At 47.9% G+C, this 23,665-nt stretch overlaps 1 protein-coding gene across 2 annotated transcripts in view; it reads right to left on the minus strand.

Moving 5' to 3' along the window:
* The window catches only part of AP3B1 (adaptor related protein complex 3 subunit beta 1), a 516,639-nt gene that overhangs the window by 469,373 nt on the left and 23,601 nt on the right, over positions 1–23,665 (minus strand). Inside the window, exon 1 of one of the 2 annotated variants that reach the window (XM_033929417.1) lies at positions 7,075–7,265. The exons of the other annotated variant lie outside the window; for it this stretch is intronic. Within the exon in view, the coding sequence (XP_033785308.1) occupies positions 7,075–7,238 (164 nt within the window). The 5' untranslated portion in view covers positions 7,239–7,265. Of the gene's footprint in view, positions 1–7,074; positions 7,266–23,665 lie in introns of those variants that run through there. 2 annotated transcript variants of the gene reach the window in all.

Consider the following 23,665-nt stretch of genomic DNA (forward strand, 5'->3'; position numbering starts at 1 on the left):
TAGCTTCTACAATCCAGGAGGGATTTGGAATGGCGATCTACCACACTGGCCATGAGGTTGTCTAGCCCTTGGCCAAACAACATCTGCCCCTTGAAGTGTAATCTGCTGAGAGTGGCCTTGGAAGCTGAGTTGCCAACCCACTTGTCTGATCCAGAAGGGCCCCAAGCTCCAAGGGACTAGTTTGCTATCTGGTATGTTAGGCTCGCTCCACGAAAGAGGCAGCTGCTGCAGCTTTGAAATCTAAAGTCAGTGCTTCAAACTGTTTTTTAAGGATTCCATCCACCATTACAGTCCTGTGCGTCCTTTAGCATCACAACACCCTCACTACGAAGGTAGGGGCATTTGGTCATTTGAGCTACTGCAGAAACATAGAAAATGACGGCAGAATAGGGCTATAGCCCACCAAGTCTGCCCATTCCAATTACCCGCCCCCCTGATTTCACCCCCTTAGAGATCCCATGTGAATATCCCATTTTCTCTTAAAATCTGACACGCTGCTTGCCTCAATCACCTGCAGGGGGAGTTTGTTCCAATGATCCAGAGTCTACCTTTGGCTGAATGAACAGCTATTGAAGTGTGGAACTTTAGGATACAACCAAGACATAGCTTTGGCCTCCCTTAGAGAGCCTCAGGCACCTCCTATTTGTCAGTGACTAAGGAGATGATATCTGGATGAGCAGGAAAAAAGTTTGTCTGTGCATTAGTGCAGCACATGACAGAGCACTGTGACATGGAGGGATGCTAGGCATTGAGCGTTAACAAAGAGAGGGTGTCAGATATGGGAAATGGAAGCTGATATGAAAAGGCTACTTACTGAAAGATCATCACTATGATCCGCTGCCACTCCTGCCCCCTGGCTAATGGACCCCGTCAGGAATCCCAAATCATCCACAATCATAGAAGAGCCCTGCAATAAAGGCATGGAAAGGGATTTCCAATCATCCCAGTCCTGCTCCAAAGAGTCACAGACACTGGAAGCCAGCGTGGTATGAGGCGGAAATGCCTGCCTGAGAGATGGATTTCCTTAAGGAGCCCTTCCTGGTGCTGTTAAGTAGGCTTTCCATAAGAGGTTGACAAAAATCAGAGAAGCCTTGCATCGGGGGACCTGAGGCTCCTTGCACAACCCCAGACTGGGGAATAGGAGATTTATCCACCATGTGCTTGCATTTCACCCCATCACTGCTCGGGTCATCTGAGCAGGATCTCTTCCCCTTAGGCCAGATTTTCCAGGATTTCGGGAGTTCCAAGGCCTTGGAGGGCTGAATGGAGCCAAGCCTGAAGCTCCCACCCCTTCCTCCCATGGCACGTGGAACACGGCCGCTCCTCAACCAGCAACTCCGCACAAAAAACACAGGATCCAGGACTAGAATGGCCTGGGGCATCCATGAGAGGTGGGCCCTAATAAAATTGAGCATTTTTGATGCAGAATAAACAATGTTTAAAAAAAGATTGTTAAATTCTAAGATGGCACCCTTCAAGAAAAACATGCCAAAAACAAGCCGTGGGAACTAGATAAAATTAAAAATAGCAATTTTAGGGTTTTAGAGATATGTAGAAATAAAACAAAACCATAAAGGAAAAAAAAATACCACTTTTACTGGACTAATTTAATATAGTTCTACGATTAGCTTTCAAAGGCAAACTCTTCTTCCTCAGATCAGAAATAAGCAAATATTGGCAAAATCCACGAAGCAGCAGCGGCAGCCGGTCCTGACACCCCCCTCACTTACCCAAAGCACTAGTAGCAGCGCTGTAAAGCACAGTTACTTACCTTAACAGGTGTTATCCAGGGACAGTAGGCAGATATTCTCTACATGTGGGTGACATCATCTACGGAGCCCCCTAGTGGACGTTCTCGCAAGCAGACTTGCTTGAAGATCTTCAAGCTTGCGAGTGTACCGCATATGCGCGAGTGCCCCTCCCGCCCGACTCAGGGCATGCATCTCCTCAGCGTAGCCTCAGTTCAGATAGCTAGCAAAGAAGCCAACCCGGGGAGGTGGGTGGGTTGCGAGAATATCTGCCTGCTGTCCCTGGATAAAACCTGTTACGGTAAGTAACTGTGCTTTATCCCAGGACAAGCAGGCAGCATATTCTCTACATGTGGGTGACCTCCAAGCTAACCAAAAGGGATGGAGGGAGAATTGGCAATTCAGGAGAACAGATTTTGCAAAACTGACTGGCTGAAATGGCCATCACGCCCGGAGAAAGTATCCAGGCAGTAGTGAGAGGTGAAAGTATGAACCGAGGACCAAGTGGCAGCCTTGCAGATTTCCTCAATTGGAGTTGATTGGAGGAAAACAACAGACACCACCATCGCTCAGACCTTATTCCCCGTGACCCGACCCAGCAGAGAGAGACCAGCCTGAGCGTAACGGAAAGAAATACAAGTGGCCAACCAGTTATAAATGGTCCGCTTAGAAACAGGCGCCCCAACCGATTGGGTCGAAAGAGACGAAAAGCTGGAGAGCAGTCCGATGAGGTGCAGTGCGCTGCAAGTAAAAGGCCAGCGCACGCTTACAGTCGAGAGTATGCAGAGCCGCTTCTCCAGGGTGAGAATGAGGCTTTGGGGAAAATACTGGAAGAACCACGGACTGGTTGATGTGAAAGGCCGAAATGACCTTAGGCAAGAATTTAGGAAGGGTATGAAGAACCACCTTATCATGATGAAACACAGTGAAAGGAGGGTCCACCACCAAGGCCTGCAGCTCACTGACCCTACGAGCAGAAGTGAGCGCAATAAGAAATACAATCTGCCATGTGAGATACTTTAAGTGAGCCCTAGCCAGTGGCTCAAAGGGCGGTTTCATCAAGTGAGTAAGGACCACGTTGAGATCCCAAACCACTGGAGCAGAAACGAGGCAGCTTGTGATTGGGGGGGACGCGAACAGGTCAATCTCCGGAGTCCCCCACCGCGCAAACATCTGACGCAGAGTCGAGGAATGGATCGAACATTCGTGAGGCTGCAGAAGGCGGCTCAACTTCTCGGTCAGGCAGTTCCACTGGCCCTGAATGTAGACTGCATGGAGAAAAATGTTGTGGCGGATCGCCCAATCCCAGAGCCACATTGCTTCCTGGCACAGGGACAGAGATCCCGTGCCTCCCTGTTTGTTGATATAATACATGGCGACCTGGTTGTCTGTGCGAACTAGCAGCACACGGTCACAAAGCAGATGATGAAAGGCTTTCAAAGCGTTGAACACCGCCCTGAGCTCCAGCAAATTGATGTGACAGAGATAGTCCGCACTGGACCACAGTCCCTGGGTACAAAGACCATCCAGATGAGCCCCCCAAGCATAGGCCGACGAGTCCGTTGCGAGAACCCTCTCCGGGGGAGGAGCGTGAAACAGAAAACCTCTGGAAAGATTGGTAAAGAGCATCCACCAACAGAATGATTGCTTCAACAAAGGAGTCCAACAATGCGTCGAGACACCGGATCCCGGTCCTGGTTCCACTGGGATGCCAGAGTCCACTGAGGTATGCGGAGGTGAAGTCTGGCAAAAGGAGTCACGTGAAGCCATATGGCCCAACAGGACCATCATAAGATGGGCTAGGACCGAGGACAGGAGAGACACCTTCCGACAAAGATGGATAAGGGTCTCCCGATGAGGCTGAGGCAAGAAAGAGCAAAGATGAAGAATGTTCAGCTCTGTACCGATAAACTCGAGGGACTGGACAGACATAGCCGGGACTTGGGAAAGTTCACCTCGAAGTCCGAGACTTTGAAGGAGGGAAATAGTCCGATTTGTCACCACCAGAACCACCTGGTGAGACGACACTTTGATCAACCAGTCATCGAGGTAGGGGAACACCTGAAGCCCCTGCAGATGCAGGGACGCAGCGACCACTACCAGGCATTTCGTGAAAACCCTCGGGGAGGCTACGATACTGGAGGTGGAGATTCCCCACCCTGAATCTCAGATACTGGTGAGAAGCCGGATGAATCGGGATGTGGGTATAGACCTCCTTGAGGTCCAACGAGCACAGCCAGTCCCCTTCGTCCATTAGGGGATATAACGTAGGAAGGGTGAGCATCCTAAACTAAACCTTAAGTTTATATACCGCATCATCTCCACGGAAGTGGAGCTCAGCACGGTTTACAAGAACTTAAAATATAAGAAGAGAAAGGAAAAGGTTTACATGAACTTATATATAGAATGGAAGAGTAAGGGGGAAAATAGAATTACATGTTGGAGAAGAGCCAAGTTTTCAATTGCTTGCGGAACTTTTCTTTGATAAAAAACCTGTTCAGATCCCAGGTCTCCCGTCTTCTTGCGGACCAGAAAATACCGGGAATAAAATCCCGTATTCAACTGCCCCAGAGGAACCTCCTCAACCGCCCAGAGGCGGAGGAGGGCCTGAGCCTCCCGCAGAAGAAGGGGAAGTTGCGCCCTGGAAGAAGGAAACTCTCTTGGCAGAAGATCCGGGGGTACGCAACTGAAGTGCAGGGAGTACCCCTCCCAGACAATGGAAAGCACTCACAAGTATGTGGTAAGCTTCTCCCACTGAGGAGAAATGATGGAGACAGCCCCCGATGGGAAGGGGGGAGGGCTCCAGAAGGAAGGAGCCAGCAGGCTCAGACTGGAATTGTCAAAAGGACGGCCCAGGCTTCGCCAGAGCAGGCGGCTGGACCTTAGACGGACGCTGCTGCTGCTGCTGGGGTCGCCTCAGGGGCAGGCGAGAGAATGCAGGCGTAGATTTCTACGGGTATCACCAAGGAGGAATCTTGTATGGTCGAGTCGAGGAGTCTTCAGCTTGAGCCTTACTAGGGAAGCGAAAGACCGTTCATGTTCCGAAAGGTGTTTAGTTGCAGCCTCGATGGAGTCATCAAGCAGCTCATTCACCACATAAGTGAGATTCGCCAGACGATCCTGGGGGTTAGGGTCCATGTCCACTATCTGGAGCCAGGCCAGGCAACGCATGGCGACCGCAAAGGCCGTGACCCTCGAGGACAACTCAAAGGAGTCGTAAGTCACCTGAAACAAATAGAGATGGAGTTGGGATAGGGTCTCCTGGAGGAGACGGAACTCCTGTCGACGGGGAGCAAACACGTCTGACTGGAAAGAGTGGAGGGCGTCCACACAGTATCTAAGATAGGACGTGAAGGTAAAATTATAATTGAGAACTCAGTTTGCCATCATCGAGTTCTGATAGAGATGGCATCCGAACTTGTCCATCGTACACCCTTCCCTGCCCAGAGGGACAGCAGTGTAGACCTTGGAGGAATTGGACTTCTCTAACAAAGATTCCACTACCAGGGACTGATGGGAAAGCTGCGCATTCTCAAATCCCTTGACCGGGACCGTCCGGTAACGGGACTCCATTTTGGAGGGAATGGCAGTGACAGCATAAGGAGTCTCCAGATTTCGGAGGAAGGTCTGCTGGAGCACCTGATGCAGAGGCACATGGAGTACCTCACGGGGCGGATAAGGGAGCCCCATCTCCGCCAAATACTCTTGAGTATACCGGGATTCAGACTGGAGATCCAGCTTCAAAGCCTTGCCCATGTCCGAGACAAACCGGGTAAAGGAAGAGGGTTCGAGAAGAAGACTCATCCTCCAGAGGCGAAGTAGAGCAAGATCTCAGAGCAGCAGAGAAAGAGGGAGAGACCTCCCTCGAATAATAGGCAGGAGCCTCCGAGTCTCGAGAGCAGGACACCGAGGACGTTCTACTGAACTGAACTACCGAGGCTGTTCCTGCTATCTCCATGGGGCCAAAAACTTAGAGGATTTTGGCCACTTGCCAAAGAGCCCGCGGTTGGAGAGTAGCACAACGTGGGCAAGATTCGGCACGATGATCAGCCTGCAAGGCACTCCACACACCAACGATGGGGGTCGATGATGGAGATCACCCGGGTGCACTTAGTGCAGTTCTTAAACCCGGACAGAGGCTGGGACATAGGAAAAAATACAGCCGGGACCCCGCGAGGCCAGGCAGCCTGACAAAAAACAGTAGCCCAGTCGAAAAAAAGTACGAGGAATTAAAAAAAAATTATTTTTTTTTGAACAAGACATGCCACACAGCGATTCACCCAAAAACAATAAAGCAAGCTGCGGTGCAAAGAGGCACTACGAATTTGCGCAGAGCAAGGGGGCAGGGCTTCTGGCTCCGCAGAAAACTTGGAACTGAGACCACGCTGAGGAGACGCATGCTCTAAGTCGGGCGGGAGGGGCACTCACGCATGAGCGGTACACTCGCAAGCTTGAAGATCTTCAAGCAAGTCTGCTTGCGAGAACGCCGCTAGGGGGCTCCTTAGATGACATCACCCACATGTAGAGAATATGCTGCCTGCTTGTCCTGGGATAAACAGGCTGCTTCTAGCCAGCCCCAGCAGGGCCTTTCCTCTGCCACATCGGAAGTGGCGCAGCAGAAGAAAGGCCCTGCCAGGGTTGACTGGAAGCAGCCAGTTTACAGCAAAGCCTCTGCTCACTGGCTGCTGCTACTGCTTCGGGTAAAGGAGGGAGGAGGAAGGGGTTTGCCAGGGTCAGCTCTGCTGCTTTGGAGGCCAGAGGGAGATTTGTGGCTGCCGCTGATACTTCAGGGGCTGGAGGGAGGGAGGGGGATTGTTAGGTCAGAAGCATCACTATGAAGAATTTTTTTCTTTTGACGGTTGGTTGAGAATGCCAATTAGTTGAATACCAGTTAACTGGGAATTATTTGTAAGACACCTACTAACATCCTTTAACCAAAACACAAAAGATTACTTGGTTTGAACATTATTACTATATGTATAAGCCAGATCTTCCAAATATTCACTATTAGTATCTTAAAAAAAATTTAAAAAAGAACAGAAAAAGATCCCACATTGCATTTTTTCAAACAAAAATTAAAATCAAGAAAAACTTTTTCAGTAATTAATAATGGCTGATAAATCTTTTAGTGAAGTAACAGATTATAGATATATTTCAATATTTGGAAGAAAGGGAAGTGTAGTTCAAAAAACAAAGTCAAATGTTTACAATTAGGTTATTTATTCATGGAAGCTCAAGAATAAGACAAAGTTATCCTTTTACAGACTATTTTAACAAAGTTAACTACAAGCTGCTTAACTGAGCCTTCAATAGAAAGAAATCCTACCTGACAAAACTCTCTTCTTCCAGATGACAGACATTAGTAAGGCCCTTCTCCTCAGCATTTGGCTCCAAATTCAGGGTAAACTGCAAGCTATCCGCTACAACAAGTACAGACTTAACAGCGGAGGCCACATTCCCTCTGTCCAGGAATGAAAATTCTTGTTCCATTCTTTCCAGTTTAAAAGAAGTCTTAGCTTTATCAGTTTGGTTGGTCCAGGAAAACAGAGTGGAAAAATATTTCGCTGCAAGATACAGTACAATGGCAGGATGCTCACTGCTTTTACTGTTCAACTTCCAGGAGAAAATTCCTTTCATAAAAAAAACCTTTCTAGGTCATTTCCCTCCACAAACAAGTTTTATCCGTTTAACTTTAGTAAACCTTGTTAACTGGTAAATATTTCTTGAAGACTCCTGCACAGAATTAAACCAAACTTCAGAACACTCTTGATAAGATAATAAAATTCTAGTACCTAATTAGACTTTAAGAAACTGTTAAAAGAAACACTCATAATGGAAACTATCTCCCCCCCCCCAAACCTTTTACAAAAACATAGTGTGGTTTTTAGTACCGGCAGCAGCGGTAACAGCTCCGACGTTCATAGAATTCCTATCAGCATCAGAGCTGTTACCGCCACGGCCGGTGTTAAAAACCGCGCTACGGTTTTGGAAAAGGAGGGGGTGGTATATTTCCAAGATTTCAAAATATTAAAACAGAAGTTAGCAACACATTTTCATACATTTGTATGAAATGCAGTAAAAAATCTCCAACAATCACAATCATGTGCCAGCATAAAGAAAGCAGACTGCAGCTGCGTAAGGTCCCTCTCTGCAATATTCCATTGACTTCATTTATTTTAGCCACATCCATCACAAGTGACTGATAAGCTAGAATTTACACACAACTTGAGTTTTAAAATACAGAACATAAGAAGTTGCCTCCGCTGAGACAGACTAGAGGTCCATCATAGTCCATCATGCCCAGCGGTTCGCTCCCGCGGCGACCCATCAGGCTTATTGCCTGAACAGTGGTCCCCGACTAATTTTATAACTTACCTCTAATCCTATCCCTAAAACCTACCTCTACTCCTATCTGTACCCCTCAATCCCTTTGTCCTCCAGGTACCTATCCAAACCTTCTTTGAAGCCCTGTAGCGTGTTCCTGCTTATCACATCCTCCGGTAGCGCGTTCCATGTATCCACTACCCTCTGGGTGAAAAAGAACTTTCTGGCGTTTGTTCTAAACCTTTCCCCTTTCAATTTCTCTGAGTGCCCCCTTGTACTTGTGGTTCCCCATAATTTAAAAAAATCTGTCCCTATCTACTTTTTCTATGCCCTTCATGATCTTGAAGGTTTCTATCATGTCTCCTCTAAGTCTCCGCTTTTCCAGGGAGAAAAGCCCCAGCTTTTTCAGTCTGTCAGTATATGAGAGGTCCTCCATACCCTTTATTAGCCTAGTTGCTCTTCTCTGGACTCTCTCAAGTACCGCCATGTCCTTCTTGAGGTACGGCGACCAGTACTGGACACAGTACTCCAGGTGCGGGCGCACCAATGCACGATACAGTGGCAGGATGACTTCCTTCGTCCTGGCCGTGATACCCTTCTTAATGATACCCAACATTTTGTTTGCCTTCCTTGAGGCTGTGGCGCACTGCGCCGACGCCTTTAATGTTGTGTCTACCATCACTCCCAGGTCTCTTTCAAGGTTGCTCACCCCTAGCGGTGATCCCCCCCATTTTGTAAGTGAACATCGGGTTCTTTTTCCCTACATGCATGACCTTGCATTTCCCTATGTTGAAGCTCATTTGCCACTTTTTGGCCCACTCTTCCAGCGTTGTCAGATCTTTTTGGAGAACTTCGCAGTCCTCCGTGTTTTTGACCCTGCTGTATAGTTTGGTGTCGTCCACAAATTTAATGACCTCACATTTTGTTCCCGCCTCCAGGTCGTTAATGAATATGTTGAACAGGAGCGGTCCCAGCACCGACCCCTGTGGAACTCCGCTCGTGACCCATTGCCAGTCTGAGTAATGGCCCTTTACTCCAACCCTCTCTTTCCTGTCCGCCAGCCAGTTTTTGATCCATCGGTGGACCTCCCCTTGCACCCCGTGGTTCCATAGCTTCCTTAGCAATCTTTCGTGTGGTACCTTGTCGAAGGCTTTTTGGAAGTCAAGGTAAATGATGTCTATAATTCCCCTTTATCCACCTGGCTATTTACCCCTTCAAAGAAGTGTAATAAGTTCGTGAGGCATGACCTGCCCTTGCAGAAACCATGCTGGCTCGACTTTAGCTGCCCATTGTTTTCGATGTGTTCCCAGATGCTGTCTTTAATCAGCGCTTCCATCATCTTTCCCGGGACTGAGGTCAAGCTCACCGGCATGTAATTTCCTGGGTCTCCCCTTGAGCCTTTCTTGAAGATGGGCGTGACATTTGCTATTTTCCAGTCCTCCGGAATCTCTCCAGTTTTTAAGGATAGGTTGCATATTTGTCGAAGTGACTCAGCTATTTCGTTCCTTAGTTCCTTGAGTACCCTTGGGTGAATGCCGTCCGGACCTGGCGATTTGTCGCTCTTTAGCCTGTCTATCTGCCTGAGGACATCTACCTTGCTCACCTCTAGTTGGACCAGATTTTCATCCTGATCTCCTTTTACGATCTCTTCGGGTTCCGGAATGTTAGTTGTGTCCTCCCTCGTGAAAACTGACGTGAAGAACTCATTTAACCTGTCAGCTATCTCCTTTTCCTCTTTTACAACTCCCTTTCTGTCTCCATCATCCAAGGGTCCCACTTCCTCCCTTGCTGGTTGCTTCCCCTTAACGTACCTGAAGAATGATTTGAAGTTTGTCGCTTCCCCCGCCAGTCTCTCTTCATATTTTCTTTTTGCTTTCCTAACCACTCGGTGACACTCCTTTTGGTGTTTTTTAAGCTAGTTACATACATTTTGCCACATTATCAAAGAGGGAAAAAAGGTCCAATTTAATGTAATTTTAATAAGGTTTTCATGGCTTTTCTTGCAATATACTTTTTGTAAGAGGAAACAAGTACAGTAAAAATGAAGCACAACATATGAGCCATGAGGGTTTGTCAGAAAACCAATGACCAGGATATTGAGAAATGCTTTTTGGTCCAATGAGGAAGGGGAAGGGGTGTCATTTGCTCTTGAAGTTAATCTCTTTTTGAGTTTTGGGACTTAACTGCCAACATGTTTCTACCAGTCGGAACACTATTACTGGGTATATAATAGAATTTGTTTTAAGTCAACAGAAGATACATCAGGCAGTTTTATAGTTCAAATTCAGCACAAATGAAAGAAAAAAAGATTTGTCCATCCGGAAGCACACAAGATGAATCCCTAACAGCAACAACAATTTTATAGTGTCATCAGGGTAGCTACTATCTACACAACTAGGGTTCTTGTAAGAATTACTGCCCCCAAAGTGAAGCGATGGGGAAAAATGAAGGATTGTACCAGAAAGTTGTTCAACTGCCAATTGGACTTGCATAAGGCCTCTACTGGTTCTAGGCTGGAAAAGATAAGAGAGATGGCCCCAGACTACCACACTAGAGATGCAGCCTCCTGGCTCCAAGCCAAAAAAAAAAGCAGCACAAGTCAGCAAAGGCCAGAGCATCAGCTACCTCCTGCCCTCTCTGCTGGAACCCAGCCCATCCTAGAGTCAAAAGAACATGCATTCTCCTCACTAGAAGAGTCCATACAGTGTTACAGAGCAGCTACTCTGCCCACCTACCCTGACTCTACCCCTACCCCAAATTGGGCCATAGAGGCCCAAAGACAATGGAAGGATCCTCAAGTTATTGTTTGGCTCCTTAAAGGGCACATGCTTTTTTTATTTCTAGGAGGGGGTTGTTTTTTCCTTTAATATTTGCCTCACACCAATAGCCAAGCAAAGCTGGCAGTTGTTCATCTTTTGTAATCCATGACCCAAGGTACATTTTCCAGATTCAGAGTTAGTAGATAAGGCTACAATTGACCAATATAGGCCTCTTGCTAACTGCCCTGTATTGTCAACTGCCAAACCAGTTCTAATTGTGACAGCAATTGTGCAAGTTCTCTTCTTGTTTAATTTTTTTATGATTTCTGTATGCAATTTCCATTCATTCATAACGGCAAAAAGACACACATCACAATGGTCACAGTACTACTATGTGCAAGCTGTATCACCCTCTCCAAGGTAGGGAGAACGATAGGGCACTCTCTAAAGTTGAAAGAGATAGATTCCGTACAAACGTAAGGAAATTCTTCTTCACCCAGAGAGTGGTGGAAAACTGGAATGCTCTTCCGGAGTCTGTTATAGGGGAAAACACCCTCCAGGGTTTCAAGACAAAGTTGGACAAGTTCCTGCTAAACTGGAACATACGCAGATGAGGCTGGACTCATTTAGAGCACTTGTCATTGACCTGAGGGCCGCCGTGTGAGCGGACTGCTGGGCAGGATGGACCACTGGTCTGACCCAGCAAGGGCAATTCTTATGTTCTTACAAAGACTATCATATAAACTCAAATATAAACCAGGATTTTGGGGCCAAAAAATTGGCCCAAAAATGGGGGTCCCAGTTTATATTTGGGCCAGTGTCCAAAGCCCTTCCACCCACCCCCAGACTTATTGCAGGCCTCCGCTGGGCCACCAGGCTCTGCACCTTGTCCCCCCCCTACCCTCTCCAAGACGGAACTCGCAGCAGCGACCAACCGGGTTAGAAGTGAAGCCAGAGCGCAGAACGTTCACTTCTGCCTGCTACACCTCTGGACCACCAGAGATTCCAGCGGCAGATGAGGTACAATGAGCAGGGGGCTGTGTGCAGTGCCTGACAGGGAAGGGGCTGGGTGCAGAGCCTGACAGGGGAGGGAGGGGGCGCTAAGTGCAGATCCTGGCAGGGCAGGGAACTTGAATATTAAGTCACTCAACATATTTGAATCAACCATTTTTCTTCTTTTTTGGAGAGAAAAATTAGTGGTTCGACTTATATTCGAGTATATACGGTATATTGCATGTACTGTCTACCTGAGCCAGTCACTGTTCCAAAATCACTTGATCAGCTTATTTTTGTACCCCTCAAGCATGATAGAAATAGCCTCAACAGCTTCAGGATACATGCTATTGTGTTGCGACATAATTATGTGTTAAGCATTGAATGCGCTGTGAATTGTCTTTCACATTGAGCTGACAACTTTAACAATTCACGCAGGCCGCCCAGCCAAAAATCTGCTCACCATTTGCAGTTTCAACCAATTTGAACATTTTCCAACATTCAGCTTTACCCATCTCCATTTTCTTTAAAAACAACAGAACTGTTTTGAATCACAATATACAAAATGCTCGATGTCCACGACTGAGATGGTTTAATGATTAAACTTTAATCGTTCTTAGACAACTTGATTGAAATTTCACTTCTCTTACACAGAGGGCCGGACTGCCCAGGCCCACCCAATCTCAGCCGAGACTGCCAATCGGATTCCTGCCTGCAGTTAGTCCAGTCCTACACAGTCGCACTGCGTTAAGCCTCAGCCACCAGTGCACATGACTGGCATTTTGTTTTACTGGGGAGTGGGGAGCCCCTGTCGGGGTTGGGCTGCACCTGCTCAGTCATCTCTTCACAGTTTTCTTTCTCAACACAGGCATGTCCCGTGGCAGCTTTGTGGGTCCACAATATATTGTCCCCCCGCAGTCTTAAGCAGCTACATTCTGCATCAAGCAGCTGAGCTCAGACCTCCTGCAGCAGCACTCCACTTCCTCCCGCCGCAGCCCAATAGGGTTTGTAGGAGGGCCATACCACAAGAACACACTACAGCAATCATCTGGGCCACTAACCTCCAGAGAGCAAGGCAAGCTCAAGGAAGAAGGTAAGTAAATAAGTAAATATTTTATCACTAGTCTTTAAGCCCGTTACATTAACGGGTGCTAGAATATATGTATGTCTGTCTTTCATTCTTTCTTTCTCTCTCTCTCCCCTTGGCCGCTTTCTGTACATTAACGGGTGCTAGAATATATGTGTGTGTGTCTCTCTATTTCTTTCTCTCTCTCTCCTTAGCTGCTTTCTTTCTTTCTGTCTTTCTTTTTCCTTGGCTGTCCATCAGCACCCCTTGCCTGCTCCCCCTGTCCATTTTCCCTTCCTTTTACCTCCCCTGTGTCCACTACCACCCCTTCACAGCTCTCCTTATGCAGCAGCAGCCCTTCTCCCTTTGTTTTACCTCCCTCCTGTCCAGCAGCACCTTCCTTCTCCCCCTGTCCAACATTAGGCCTCCGTTCCTTTTTCTTCACCCCCCCTGTCCATCAGCACCTATTTCCTTCTCCCCTTGTCCAGCAGTAGGCGTCCCTTCCTTTTTCTCCCCCCCTCCTCCTTCTTATCCCTATGATACACTTACCTTGCTCTGCCTCTGATCAGAGGCTCCCGACAGCCGCCCAGTTGCACCCATTGGAAAAGTTCCCTCTGCGGCATCCCGCACCCCTCCTGACGCGACTCCCGCTGTCTTTCTTTCTGTCTGTCTCTGTCCCTGGCCCCCTTTGTCTGTTTGTCTTTCTGTATATCTCCCTGACCCTGTCTTTCTTCTTTTCTTTCTGTCTCCCTTCCTCCCTCTGTCTCCCTTCCTCCCTCTGTCTGTCTGTCCAAAGCAGCATTCCTTCCCTCTCCATTTCCCTCCCCCCACACCAGTTCCCTGTGCACATTCCCCTGTGTCTTTCTTCTTCTAGCGTTTCCTCTACCCCCTTTCCCTTCCCACAGTCGCGACTACAAACGCGGGTCCGAGTCCTTTGCCGCCCCCCCTTCCCTTCCCTTCCCGCGGGCCCAACTGGCGATTTAAGCAGCGTGTCAGCACTCTTCACACGCTGCTTGGGGTCCTTCTACTGCCCTGATTTACTCTGGCACGTCCGGAGCAAATCAGGGCAGTAGAAAGGCCCGAATCAGCGTGTGAAGACTGCTGACACGCTGCTTAAATCGTCAGTCGGGCCCGCGGGAAGGGAAGAGGGGGGGCGGCAAATGAGTCGGGTCCCGGGCAGCGGAAAGTTGCAGGGCTCCTCGGTGGGGGCGCTGAGTGGCCCCGAACCCTCTCCTCCCAGACCCCCCCCCCGGAGGAACAGAGATCGGCGGCTACAGCCGCTGGCTTCGGCGTCTTCTATCCACTGCGGCCAACCCTAGCGGAAACAGGAAGTAGTCAGAGAGGGTGGGCCGCAGTGGACAGAAGACAGCAAAGTCAGCGTTAGCGCAGTGTAGTGCTTTTCTCTTTATTTTTAAAAGCGGGTGAGCTGGCGAGAAGGAGGAGGTAGTGGTTTTGGCAGTGAGGAACAGAGATCGTTGGTGGCGCGAGATGGAGAGCAGGTGACGTAAAACCCGCGCATGCGCACTCGTGTTTCCGCGACGGGATCAGGGAACACAATTTTTTTAGTGCACATGCGCGGCCTATCATTTTATTATATTAGATGGGTCAGGGACACCAATATGTGACCCATCTAATATTTTGACCCATTTGACTCGTGATCTTTTGACCCATTATCAACTCTGGCCCTAAGGCCCAGCCCTAGAGGAAAGGAAGAAAGCAAGTGGCAGACAGTGTGAGTATGAGTGCAAGTGTTTGTCTGTTTGGGATTTTTCTTTTTTGGTGGGGGGGTATAGGAAGGTAGATGGAAGAGAGACAAGGAGGAAGGGGTGACCAAAGTTCCCAAATTTGGAAGACTTAAGCCCCTGCCAAACACCATAAACCTGCTGCCACTCAACTATTTTTTCAAGACTGTTGAGAGAAAGAAGCTAAGTTATTCCCCCTCCTTGACTTTGCTGGCAAAGGTTCTGAGAGACCAAAAGCTGATGCCCAGGGGCCTCCAGCCTCCACTAGGGAAGCAGGTCCATGGACTGATCCCTGGAAGCCAACACCAGCTAAAGAACTCAACCACAGGGAAGCAAGCTGTGAATTGCACCCTTGGGAGTCGAGCCTGCAAGACTCTTTATATTGGTAATGATATCACTGAAAGTTCAGTATCCTCTGCCTCCATCTGCTGGTTGAGAAGCACAGCCCACTTCTCTGGGCAAAATAAGGAATGTGAAATTTAATCAGCATTCATAGTATCCTGTGTCCAACAACTGTCCATATACTTTTTTTTGTAGTACCTATAAAAATTGTTTTCAAAACATTAACTTTCATAGACACACACAATAAACTATGAAACAGAGTGGTTAAAATTCATATTGAGAATTTAACTGTACTATCTTCATTAATTTCTCAAAAGCACAATTTATTTTAAATTAACCATCAGAAAATCTTAGGGCTCCTTTTATCAAGCCGCACTAGAGGGGTTAGCACACGTGACTTTTAATCACGCGCTAACCCCCGCGCTGGCCAAAAAAACTACTGCCTGCTCAAGGCAGGCGTTAGCGGCTAGCGCAGCCGGCAGTTTAACGCGCGCTATTACACGTGTTAAACCGCTAGCGCGGATAAAAGGAGCCCTTAGTAATCTACTACAAAAAAACAAACATAAAATATGTTATTTCCTTGACTCAAGAACACCAGTTACTTATATGAATTCTCACAGGATTACCCAACTTTGTAGATTAATACTATACAGATAAGCCTTTCGTGCTGCTTGATAGTGCAATTGGGTGTAAAACCAGCAAAACAAACAAACAAACTGCCCACATTGGGAGTGGACTTAAGAGTTCTCAAAGATGCTGCTGCCATGCAGCTTATCACATTTCAAACACTGAACCCACCTGGTCAGTTTCACATACTTGCAATTACAGCTTCTCCCTACATCCAGTATTCATTTGGTAGATTTCTAACACTCACTTCAAGAATCACATTAATATTCCTTTTATTCAGCTTTCAGGTATTCCAGCACCTCTCAAATAAACAACCTTGTTTTGTCTCATTGGATGTATACACAAACAAAAAAATACAAATATACACACAAATTAAAGTTATTTTAATACAAATTTAATTATATTATATGCATTTTATTAATTTCTAAGTAGCACACTAATCTTACAAAACCAAAATAGCTAACCTAATGTACTGTACAGTAAATCTGAAAATATTAAGCTGCACTACTGCTTAAAGTTTAAGGGTACCTTCAAGAATGATAAAACAGCATTTCTACCACCATTCCATACATTAAATTTATCTTTTGTTGAGGGCGTTATTTGGATTTTATAATATAGCCTCGCCCAAACCCAGGGGAATGTCAGCATTTATCTTCAGAGCCCCTTTGATGGGAAAAAAAGCCATCTTCACCAACTGGCTCTCCCGTGATCCCCCGTCATATGCACAATGGAGATCCCTAATGATAGTGCACGCAACACTGGAGAGACGTATGGTGGGAGACTTGACTCTTGGCCCGGGTCACAAATTTTGTCAGGTGTGGGAGCACTTCTGGCAGGACCTCACACCGCGTGCTCGCAGTAGACTTTTGAATCTTTAAGATTTTATTCCCACTCTCAGCTGTTGGACTGGCCATGGATTCTTGGGGAGGGGAGGGGGGGATGGGAGGGGAACTGATTATATTGTTGAAAATGTTATTTCCTGAATGGTACTACTGTTTGTATTTGCTTCTTACTGTTGGAATAAAGCACAGTTACTTACCGTAACAGGTGTTATCCAGGGACAGCAGGCAGATATTCTTGACTGATGGGTGACGGCACCGACGGAGCCCCGGTACGGACAATTTTAGAGTGATTGCACTCTAAGAACTTGGAAAGTTCTAGTAGGCCGCACCGCGCACGCGCAAGTGCCTTCCCGCCCGACAGAGGCGCGCGGTCCCCAGTTAGGATAAGCCAGCTAAGAAGCCAACCCGGGGAGGTGGGTGGGACGCAAGAATATCTGCCTGCTGTCCCTGGATAACACCTGTTATGGTAAATAACTGTGCTTTATCCCAGGACAAGCAGGCAGCATATTCTTGACTGATGGGTGACCTCCAAGCTAACAAAAAGAGGGATGGAGGGAAGGTTGGCCATTAGGAAAACAAATTTTGCAAAACAGATTGGCCGAAGTGTCCATCCCGTCTGGAGAATGTATCCAGACAATAATGAGATGTAAAAGTATGAACTGAGGACCAAGTGGCAGCCTTGCAGATTTCCTCAATAGGAGTGGAACGGAGGAAAGCTACAGATGCTGCCATAGGTCGGACTCTATGGGCCATGACAGAACCTTCCAGTGTCAGTCCGGTCTGAGCATAACAGAATGAAATGCACGCTGCCAGCCAATTAGACAACGTACGTTTAGAAACAGGACGTCCCAATTTATTCGGATCAAAGGACAGAAAGAGTTGGGGAGCTGATCTGTGGGGTTTCGTACGCTCTAAATAGTAAGCTAGAGCCCTCTTACAGTCCAAAGTATGCAGAGCCTGTTCTCCAGAATGAGAGTGAGGTTTCGGAAAGAAGACAGGCAGAACAATGGATTGGTTGAGATGGAACTCAGAGACAACTTTAGGGAGAAACTTTGGATGTGTACGTAGAACTACCTTATCATGATGAAAGACTGTGAAAGGTGGGTCAGAAACTAGTGCATGGAGCTCACTGACCCTCCTGGCAGAGGTGAGCGCAATAAGGAAAAGTACCTTCCAAGTGAGAAACTTGAAAGTAGCAGTAGCCAAAGGTTCAAATGGAGGCTTCATTAAAGCGGAGAGAACCACATTAAGATCCCAGATCACAGGAGGTGCTTTAAGAGGTGGTTTTACATTGAAAAGACCTCGCATGAATCTGGTGACCAGGGGATGAGCTGAAAGGAGTTTTCCATGGACTGGCTCATGAAAAGCAGCAATAGCACTGAGATAGACTCTGATGGATGTAGATTTGAGGCCAGAGTCAGACAGAGAAAGTAGATAATCCAACAATGTCTCCACTGCAAGGGACGTGGGATCATGATGATGAAGAAGACACCAAGAAGAAAACCGTGTCCACTTCTGATGATAACATTGCAGAGTGGCTGGTTTCCTGGAAGCATCCAGAATAGAACGAACGGGCTGAGACAGAAGAGAATCATATGAAGTCAGCCCGAGAGATACCAAGCTGTCAGGTGTAGAGACTGGAGGTTGGGATGTAGAAGGGTCTCTTGATGCTGCGTAAGCAGAGAAGGAAATAGTGGAAGCAGAAAGGGTTCTCTGGAACTGAGTTGAAGTAGAAGGGAGAACCAATGTTGTCTGGGCCACCGTGGAGCAATCAGAATCATGGTGGCTCGTTCCCTCTTGAGCTTGAACAAGGTTCGTAACATGAGCGGCAGAGGAGGGAAAGCATACAGGAACAGATTGGACCAATCCAGAAGAAAAGCGTCCGCTGCCAGACGGTGAGGAGAGTAGAGTCTGGAGCAGAATAGGGGCAGCTGGTGATTGTGAGGAGCTGCAAAGAGGTCTATCTGAGGAGTGCCCCACTGAGCGAAGATGGACTGTAGAGTTACAGGATCGAGTGTCCACTCGTGAGGTTGGAGAATTCTGCTGAGCTTGTCCGCTAAGGAATTCTGTTCTCCCTGAATGTAGATAGCTTTCAGGAATAGTTGGTGATCTGTGGCCCAAGCCCAAATCTTCTGGGCTTCCTGGCACAAGAGGCGAGAGCCTGACCCACCCTGCTTGTTGATGTAGTACATCGCAACTTGATTGTCTGTGCACAGCAGGAGGACCTGAGGAAAGAGAAGATGTTGGAAGGCTTTGAGGGCATAAAACATCGCTCTGAGTTCCAGGAAATTGATGTGATGTTTCATTTTCTGGGCTGTCCAAAGCCCTTGAGTTTGGAATTCATTCAAATGAGCTCCCCAGGCATAAGGGGAGGCGTCGGTGGTAATGACAAGTTGATGAGGAGGTAGATGAAACAGAAGACCTCTGGAGAGATTTGAGGATATCAACCACCATTGTAGAGACTGACGAAGAGATGATGTCACAGATATGTGTCGTGAGCAAGGATCCGTCGCTTGGGACCACTGGGTAGCAAGGGTCCATTGAGGAGTGCGCAGGTGAAGACGTGCGAGGGGTGTGACATGAACTGTGGAGGCCATGTGACCCAAGAGTATCATCATTTGCTTGGCAGAGATGGAACGTTGTGGAAGCACCTGCTGACATAGAGATTGAAGAGTTTGAAGACGGTTGGATGGCAGGAATGCTCTCATGAGGACTGTGTCCAGTACCGCTCCAATGAATTGAAGTCTCTGAGTGGGGATGAGATGAGATTTGGGTAGATTGATCTCGAACCCCAGAAGCTGTAGAAACAGGATGGTTTGGTTGGTGGCCAGGAGCACTGTTTGAGATGAATTGGCCTTGATTAACCAATCGTCCAGATAAGGAAAGACTTGAAGGTGGTGAGAGCGTAGAAAGGCAGCCACCACAATGAGACATTTGGTGAACACCCTTGGAGAGGAGGCAAGACCGAATGGTAGCACCTTGTATTGATCATGAAGCGGAGATACTGTCTGGAGGTCAGATTGACCGGTATGTGAGTGTATGCTTCTTTGAGATCGAGGGAGCATAGCCAGTCGTCTAGATTGAGAAGAGGGTAAAGAGTGGCCAGAGAAAGCATTTTGAATTTTTCCTTGACTAAACATTTGTTGAGATCGCGAAGATCTAGGATTGGTCTGAGATCTCCTGTTTTTTTGGGAACTAGAAAGTAACGGGAGTAGAATCCCTGTCCCTGCTGATCTAGAGGAACTTCCTCTATAGCGTTTAGAAGGAAGAGGGATTGAACCTCCTGAAGAAGGAGGGCAGACTGAGGAGTGTTCAAAGCAGACTCTTTTGGCAGGCTTTGAGCTGGAAGGATCTGAAAGTTGAGAGAGTAGCCGTGGTGGATGATGTTGAGGACCCATTGGTCCGAAGTGATAACCTCCCACCGGCTGAGGAAAAGAGAGAGACGACCACCTATAGGTTGAGGTAGGTGGGTAGAAATTGGAACACTGACTATGTTTTGGAGAATGCAGTCAAAAGGGCTGTGTCGATTTTTGTTGTGGAGGTGGCTTCACAGGTTGCTGCTGCTGTGGCCTGGGAGGCTGACGTTGCTGTTGACGTTGACGCCTGGGTTGCTGGGGAGCTGCTGGCAATGGGCGAGCTGCATAGCGTCGTTGATAAGCCGATTGCTGTCTGAAAGGCCGAGTCTGAGGAGGCTTTTTCTTAGTCTTGAGCAGGGTATCCCAGCGTGTTTCGTGGGCAGAGAGCTTTTGAGTGGTCAAGTCCATGGATTCCCCAAAGAGCTCATCCCCCAGGCATGGGGCATTGGCTAACCGATCTTGATGATTAACATCGAGCTCGGATACTCGAAGCCAGGCAAGGCGACGCATGGCCACAGACATCGCAGTTGCTCTGGAGGTAAGTTCGAAAGTGTCATAAATTGACTGAACCATGAACTTACGTAGTTGAAACAGAGAAGACGAGCAGTGATGAAAAGCTTGCTGTTTGCGCTGAGGAAGGTACTTTTCAAATGAAGCCATGGTGGTAAGAAGATGCTTAAGATAAAACGAAAAATGAAAAGCATAGTTACCAGATCTGTTAGCCAACATTGCATTTTGGTAGAGCCTCTTACCAAATTTATCCATGGCTTTGCCCTCTCTGCCAGGAGGTACAGAAGCAGAGACATTAGCCCCTGTGGACTTTTTAAGAGTAGATTCCACAAGCAGAGATTCATGCGGAAGCTGGGGCTTATCGAAACCAGGAATAGGAATTTATACAATGAATCTAACTTACGGGGAGCTCCTGGAATCGTTAAGGGAGTTTCTAGATTCTTGTAGAAAGTTTCCCTCAAGATGTCATGAAGAGGGAGTTTCAAAAATTCCTTGGGAGGCTGATCAAAGTCAAGGGCATCTAAAAAGGCTTTAGACTTTTTAGATTCAGCCTCCAAAGGAATGGATAGAGAGTCACACATGTCTTTCAAAAAAGAAGTGAAAGATGTGGATTCATGTTGAGAGGATGGGTCAGGCACAGCAGGCTCATCCTCATCTGAGGAACATTCACCCTCAGACAGAAAGGGTTCTTCAGAGTCACCCCACAGATCAGGGTCCCTGATATGGGAACTACGGTCTCGGGACTCTGGGGTGGATGGTTCCAAGTGCCGGGATTTGCGCACCGACTTACCCGACCTCATCGATATGGTACCGGGAGACGTTACCGGTTGCACCGGTGCCGAAGTCTGTACCGACTGATGCTGGGCTCTCGGTTCCGGAGCAAGAACAGGCATCGATGTCGATGAGGCCGAGTGGACCGGTACCGAAGCGGATGCTGAAGATAATAGGGGTTGGTCTAATACCGGTACCGGTGGTTCAGACCGGATCGGCACCGGAAGGTTCGGTGCCAATAGAGCAGGAAGGAGTTGTTGTAACTGCTCCTTTAGCTGCACTTGGAGGACGGCGGCAATACGCTCATCCAAAGAAGGCACCGGTACCGCCTTTTTCTTTTGCGGTACCTGCGGTGCCGCTCGACGCCCCGAAGATGAAGAGCCCGAGGTCGAAGGACTCACTTCAATCGGGGCGGAGCGCTTCCGCTGGCGTTTCACGGTCGGCAGGACTGGGCTCGCTGCAATAGAGACCGTAGGACGCTCCAGCGGGGAAGGCTTCTTAGCTGGCTTACCTGGGCTGCGACGCCGGTGTGGTATCGCGCGGCGTCGAAGAAGTAGGTGCCGACTGTGAAGGTGCCGATGGTACGGGATCGGACATATCGGCACCGAAAAGTAATTGCTATTGTATCTGGCGATTTTTCAAAGTACGTTTTTTCAATGTGGCACAGCGGGTGCAGGTGGAAGCCTGATGCTCAGGACCCAAACACTGTAGGCACCAGTTGTGCGGGTCCGTGAGAGATATAGGCCGAGCACACCGCTGGCACTTTTTAAAACCTGGCTGAGGGGGCATGAAAGTAAAAACAGCTTCCGCCAAATCGAAGGCCGAGGCCTCGATGGTGGCAGTAGGCCCCGCCGGGGAAAAACCGAACTTGAAGAAAAAAAATAAGTTTTTTTTTTTTTTTTTTTTTTTTAACAAAAATAAAAGAAAAGAAAAAAAGGCAATAGAGTCAAAAGGGTTTACGCGAGCGGGAAGGCGTAGAGAAAAAAATTTCAACAGGCCGTTGAAAAACGCGTCTTCTTAGCTCCGCGGAAACTAAGAAACTGGGGACCTGCGCGCCTCTGTCGGGCGGGAAGGCACTCGCTGCGTGCGCGGTGCAGGCCTACTAGAACTTTCCAAGTTCTTAGAGTGCAATCACTCTAAAATTGTCTGTACCGGGGCTCCGTCGGTGCCGTCACCCATCAGTCAAGAATATGCTGCCTGCTTGTCCTGGGATAATAAAAATCATTTAAACATATAAAGGCTCTAGACCAGGGGTAGGCAATTTTGGTCTTCGAGAGCCAAAGGCAGGTCAGATTTTCAGGATATCCACAATGAATATGTATGACAGGGCTGCCCAAGTCCGGTCCTCAAGATCTACTGGCAGGCCAGGTTTTCAGGATATCCACAATGAATATGAGAGAGAGATTTGCATACCAAGAAGGCAGTGCAGGCAAATCTCTCGCATGCATATTCATTGTGGATATCCTGAAAACCTGGCCTGCCAGTAGATCTTGAGGACCGGACTCGGGCAGCCCTGATGTATGAGATGGATATGCATGCACTACTTCCTTAAGATGCAACTCTATCTCATGAATATTTATTGGGGATATCCTGAAAACCTGACCTGCCTGTGGCTTTTGAGGTGTTCTCAACCAAATCCCCAGGACACACCCAACCAGTCTGTTTTCAAGATATTCATAATGAATATGCCCAAAATAAATATGTATACAACAGAAGAGTGCAATCAAATGTATCCTGTGGATATTATGGGTATGCTGAAAACCTGATCGGAAGAGTATATCCCAAGGACTGGGTTCAGAAGTATTATTCTACTCTGCTTAAAATTAGGGCTGCATTTCTATATTGCATGATTAAAGGTGAGGCAGAGTCAACAGTCCATTTGTGGGGGGGTGGTAGGTGGGGGAAAGTGTCAGCATCTGTAGCTGGAGGCACCCTACTGACTTCCTTGCTCCTAAGGAAGTTTGAGGAGGAAGGGAGTGACTGAAGCAGCAGGTTTCTTCAGCTAGAGGGGCTTCAGCTACTCCACCAACCATTGAATAGTTTCTGGAGCTTTGGAGGGGGCATGAACCCAAAGGGAGGGGCCAAGTCTCCAAGGCCCCCCCACCCATGGCTATGCCAGTGATTAAAGGCACAATATGTTCCTCTCTCTCCCTATTCTCTACCCCAAGTAAAATTTACCTTCTCTCCTATCCCCCTCCAGTTCAATACCTCTCTCTTTCTTCCTTCCCTCCATTATATCTCTCTCTGAGCCCAATATCTCTCTTTCTCTTCTCCCTCAATTCAGCATTTCTCCCTATTTCCTCCTCTCCATGCACTCTCCAGCATCTTTCCCTCCTCTCTCGACCCTGCATGTAGTTCTCTCTGAATTCTCTCCCTCCTTCCTCCCTGACCATGGTTCTTTCAATTCCCCCCTCCCAAGTTCACACCTCCCCCCACACATGAATCTTCAGCCCTGCAGTGCCAGCAGCAGCCCTACTCAAAGGCTGCCTGTGGTCTGCACTGTACCTTTCCCTCTGACCCAGCCCACACCTTCTGACAACACGATGTTGCATCAGAAGGGGCAGGCCAGGTCAGAGTTAAAGGCC

The sequence above is a fragment of the Geotrypetes seraphini genome, chromosome 1 (genome assembly GCF_902459505.1).
Source record: "Geotrypetes seraphini chromosome 1, aGeoSer1.1, whole genome shotgun sequence".
Classification (NCBI taxonomy): domain Eukaryota; kingdom Metazoa; phylum Chordata; class Amphibia; order Gymnophiona; family Dermophiidae; genus Geotrypetes; species Geotrypetes seraphini.